General features: G+C 40.6%; 1 protein-coding gene across 1 annotated transcript; it reads right to left on the bottom strand.

Annotated features, from left to right (window-relative positions):
- Positions 1-9: 9 nt before the first annotated feature.
- LOC104073462 (putative protein FAM10A4) lies at positions 10-896 on the bottom strand. The gene is given in 2 exon segments (XM_009573244.1): positions 10-377; positions 380-896. Coding segments are annotated over 2 exon segments (885 nt in total).
- Between the last annotated feature and the right edge of the window lie 4,593 nt (positions 897-5,489).

Below are 5,489 nucleotides of genomic sequence, written 5' to 3'. Positions count from 1 at the left end.
ATTCCAAAGCTATGCTTTTTCCTTTTCTTGAGAAGTCGGAAGCTGATCTCTCTCCTCATCTGCCATGGATTTCCCCACCCTTGGCAATGCAGCCAATGATTGCTTTGTCTTTTGTTTCTCCTCATACTTTTTTTAGTGCCTGGCAATTTTCTGTACTCTTCTGTGAACCTCCTTCAAAATGTTATTGGTATCTCCATCATAATCCAGCTGGCAGGCCAGTGCAAGGTCCTTGGCAGCCTGCTGCCAGTGACCCAGGAGCCAAAATGCTTTCCCTCTCCACTTGTATGGCTGTGCAGAATTCAGGTCGATTTTTATGGCTTTGTCACAATCTCTGATGGCAGCATTTGGCTTTTGCAACTATACAAAGACACTGCTTGGTTGACATACAAAGTACTAAGCCGTGGGTTCAGTTTGATGGCATCAATGAAGAGCTGAACAGCAGTTTGAAATTCACCTCTTCCCAATGCATCAAAAGACACCTTTTTCTTTTCATCAGCCTGCTTCGTCATATTGCTGGTTACCTCCAAATTCTCATCTCCCATCTTTAGGGGTTCATCCTCTTCTGGATCAATCTCCCCTTTGTTGTCTGTCTCCAACTCACTCTCATCCCTCCCCAGCTCTTCACTGCACTCTTCCTCCCTCTCAAACTTTGCCTGAGCCTCAGAATCTAATTTACAAGCCAAGGAAATGTTACAGGCAGCCTCTTTTAAACGCCCCAAAAGCTTGAGGGCTTTTCCTCGGTATTTATAGGCCTGTGCTGAACTGGGATTGAGTTTAATAGCTCTGTCACAGTCACTAATGGCCATAGTTGGTTCTTGCAGCTGCAAAAAGACGCTGGCTCTGTTAATGTGTGAGCTGGCAAGGTGTGGATTGAGCTTGATGACGCTGGACAGCATATCAACTGCTTTCTGATTTTTACCTTTAGCTAAGAAATCAAAGGCCTCTCTTGTTTTTTCAACAATATCTGCTTCATCACCTCCTCTGATAGCCCTAACTCTGTCCCTCTTTTTTTTTTTTGTGGATTATCTGTTTGTGGATCAGTTGTCTTCTCTTTAGCATTTTCCAAACCATGCTCATCCTCATCTTCTTGAAACTTTCCTGCTGCTGTAACTAGCTCCTTTGCATCTGTTTTGCTTGAAGCAGATGGTAAGTAATTTTCTGTACTTTCTATGGATTTCCAGAGAAAGAGATGATCCTCAGAATTTAGAAAAGATGGGTCTGATTTTGCCAGTATTTTCCTTGAAGGCATGGTGCTCAGATCCCAAAAGGATGATATTACACAGAATTTGTTGTCACTGAAAGCAGAGGAAGAAAAATAAGATGTAAAATGGCTTAACTGAGAGCTCTGACTATTAAGTTAGTGCCAGGTATACATGGCAAGCTTGCCTGTTCTTCCTCCTTCTGTTGTCTTGCTGCTAGGGGGTTAAGGCCAGCCACAGGGTCCCAATGACTTCAAAAACTAGAATAGAATTTCTCACTTCATGTATTGTGTCATCATTGGAATCCTGGGATGGCTTCTTAAACTCGTATCACACAGGAAGGGATCCCTGTAATCTTTCTTCTCCAGTTTATTGCACATTTTACGCATCACAGGGATACGTGTGTGCACCTGGGTGGGTGCATGCCTGTTACAAAGAGCAGACACAGGACTGGAGAGTCTATTTATTTGTTTTCACATTTAAACAAAAACATTTTTTATGACCCACAACCAGCACGAAGGCAATAACAGCTGGGTAAGAATTTTGTGCTTTGGTCAAGTATTTTCCCTTACAAATGAAAAATGAAAACTAAACAGCTTGTCCTGACAATAACACATGCCTATGGCAAATATGAAGACCAAAAAAACTGTGCAGCACAGTTGCATGGGGTATCCTTTGTTAGGACACGTTCCAAAATTTTGTAAAACTAACTTTTTCTGAAGTCTATATATTTGCTTCTCAGGAACACCTTCATAGCTCCAAAGGTCATTGGAGGGACAATTTACTGCATCCAGAAGAGCCAAGAAATCTTCTTAACACAGAAGAATCTTAGACTTATTGAAAAGATCCTCAAGCTGAGTCCTTGAACATCCTTACTTAACTTTCATACTAATTTGGGGCTAGTGAGCCTCCTTTTCAGTTGGAGCCCCTGGCTGATGTTTGTTCTTAGAGTGGATTTGGCTCCAAGGCATCCAACAGGTTCTATCAGGCTGGGCTGGCACTGTACGGTGCTAAAGGCAGGCAACTACTCTGCTCTCATATAGCTCATAAAGTTTTTTAATGCTTCTCTTCAGATAAATTTTTTTTTTTTTTTCATTGTTCCTAAAAAACACCTGTTTACTTCTATCAATTTCAGTAGCTTATTATCTCGTCTGTGCTATGAACACCCAGCTCTCAGTCATTGTTTCTTTCCTTTCACCCTTACTTCCGATCTTCTTGTTGTGCTTCTTCCCTTTTCTGAAACACCAAGTTCTGGAATCCTATTTCTTAATCCATGTTTTTCTTCACACAGCACTGGCTTGTATGTTAAGTCCATGTATCTTACGGACTTGAAAAAAACACATGGACTTGAGGCTATATTGCTTTTGTGTATTTTAATCCTTGAATCACCCTTTCTAATTTTGCTAACAAGTCAACTTAGAAACACGTTTGCACAATCTCTGCAATATTGATCAGTGTATGGATAGCAAAAACAAGCAAACCCAGGGCAAAAATGAACAGTCCAGACAGGCTCAAGAATTAACATTGATGCAGCAGAAATTTGTTTAACCTGCCATTTCTGCAGAACCCAACAAAATACAGTTAACCTGAACTAGTTGAAGATGTCCCTGCCCACGGCAGGGAGGTTGGACTAGATGACCTTTAAAGGCCCCTTCCAACCCAAACTATTCTATGATTCTACAATTCTAAATAAACTAAATCTACTCTTTTATACATCTCTTTCGCTGAAAAAAGCAGTCTGTGGCTATCACTGTTTTGAGGATAATAATGCCATCTAGTGAGAGAAAAGGCTCAATGTCCTATTTACATTCTCTTACGGGTACAATTTTACAGAACATTTTAGATTTATCTATTGAAATGGTTGCATGAAAAGTGCACTACAGGAAAATAAAATGATAAAATGTCTTCTCATGAGGTCCCCTTTTTTTTTTAAAAAAAGCAAGATGTTAACAGTTTTTTCAGCAACGCTTGAATATTAACTTGTATGGGAAGATTTTATTATCTTTTCTGGACTTGCCTATTATACATATATATTAAAAAAATTAATGTAAATACATTTTTTTCTTATGGAATATTTTTCAATAAACACTAAATTTTTCACTGGTTTGCCTTTAAAAAGCTATCTGACAACTGATTACAATGACAATTGATCAGATAAAAACAGATTTCAAAGTTGATTTTGTTTCTGTTGTTTTGTTGACTCCAAGAAAGGCTGGCAGACACTCTGTCTGCCTATTAAATCCTTTTTTTAATCCATATGTTACGATCATGCACTGAGAAATCTAAGAAAATATGAAATACACATTTATGTATGCAGGCAAACATTCCTGGGCTAACACATCCAAAGAAATCTTAGACCAAGGTTGAAAGTCCCCAACTTCCCCACAGACAAAAATGTCCAGGCAAAAGAAAAGAATACGTCTGCAAGAAGAACGGAGGTGGAGATGCCTTAATTATCTGTAAAGACCTCAAATAAGTCAGATGCTTCTCTTATATATAACCCCTTTGCACTGCTGCATGTCATAGCGCAAGAAACACCACAGTCGGCGCAGGGAGGAGAGCAGTTGGCACCTTGCTAACATGTAAGGCCAGTACAGTTACAACACAGGTGTGTTCCTTTGCTTTTTTCACTTTTGAGACCCCATCTGCTCCAAAAGCTCAGACTGGTGAGCTTATGCTTACATTAGGCGAAAAAATTTCAAAATTACAGTAAGCAGGGTACTCACAGAGGAGGGATGCAAACATGAGAGTTGAAGATGTGCTGAGACTCTATGTCTGACCCCAGCAGCAGAAAAACAGGGCTGGAGGCTCACCTCCCTCCTCACCTCTGGGAGAGCCTGCACGCATCCCTCTGGGCAACACGGCCCAGGTAACAACAGTGATAAGGCAGGAATGTGAACATAAAGGCAGGAATAAAATGTCTGTAACTGTTCTGGGAGAAAAACCGGTAACGCTAAGAGCAAGTTAGCAGTGCCAAATCTTGCCTGAGACAATCATCGGGTGGATTAAAAAGTAACCGGGAGACTTTTGAAAAAAGGTGTCAGCCTGAAAAGAAGCATAAAAGAAGCCTGGCCGTTTAGCAGCTGTGAGAAGTGGGATCGGAGCAGCGGTCGGGGGGGTTGGCACAGCCAGAAGCTGTCCTGCGTGGGCACCGCCACCTCCGCGAGCTGCCCCCACGGCACCGTGAGCATCCCGCCTCCTGCACCCATCCCGCGGGGGGTGCGAGGTGTGCACCTGTAACCCACACTGCCATCGGGTGCATGTAACCGCAAATATGTGTTCATGTATGCGTTTGGGATGAGCTGCAGAAAAGCGCTTAGAAATCTATAGGCATTTATTAACGTCTTTTGTCTGGTATTGGGGTTTATCTATTGCATTGCTCATACGGATCCTTAAAGATTAGTTCACTGACTGCCAGTTACTTGTCGTTAATAAACAACAGGCCCCTCTGAGCCTGATTTAAAACACGTGAGTTGACCAGTTTTCCCCTGAGACAGCAATACCCTGTTCACCACGGTAGATCTGCGAAGCTCATTCGGACACTCGACTCTTCCCACGCAAGGGCTGATGCACCTTCTCAGATGTATGAATTGCTCTGGGTGTTAGGACACTTTCAAGTTTGTTGTTGCAGCATCTACACTCCATGATATTTAGCTCCATGAAAGCAGTGGGTACCCAGCAATGCCTGAAATAAACTTCTGGCAAATACATATATATTTGTCACTCAAGATTTGCTCTTTTAGTTTGACAAACTGTAAGAAGGATCCCCTGACAGAATTATGACTTCACAACTCACAGCTGTTATTTATGCTCTATAAAATGTCACCAACATCTGCTACCGTAGCTAAATGCAGTACTGCAATGCGATTTTAAGCTCAGATGTAAACAAATAAAAATTGTTTCCAATCAATGGCATAAAAGGCAATAAAGCTGAAATAACCCTGAGTATTTTAAAATCTAAAAGGGTATCAATCAATTGAATTTTTATAGGATGAGATGCATACGAGAACAGAAAACTTCAGTTTTCCAAATGTAATTCTTATGTCTCTGTCTGAAAAAATTAGAGGTTTTCAAGTGTTGTTTGTACAAATAAAAATTGTTTCCAATCAATGGCATAAAAGGCAATAAAGCTGAAATAACCCTGAGTATTTTAAAATCTAAAAGGGTATCAATCAATTGAATTTTTATAGGATGAGATGCATACGAGAACAGAAAACTTCAGTTTTCCAAATGTAATTCTTATGTCTCTGTCTGAAAAAATTAGAGGTTTTCAAGTGTTGTTTGTATTTT

This window comes from Fulmarus glacialis, unplaced genomic scaffold (genome assembly GCF_000690835.1).
Source record: "Fulmarus glacialis isolate BGI_N327 unplaced genomic scaffold, ASM69083v1 scaffold49192, whole genome shotgun sequence".
Taxonomy (NCBI): domain Eukaryota; kingdom Metazoa; phylum Chordata; class Aves; order Procellariiformes; family Procellariidae; genus Fulmarus; species Fulmarus glacialis.
Note: the sequence above shows the minus strand (reverse complement) of the source record. Positions and strands in the feature narration are given on the sequence as shown.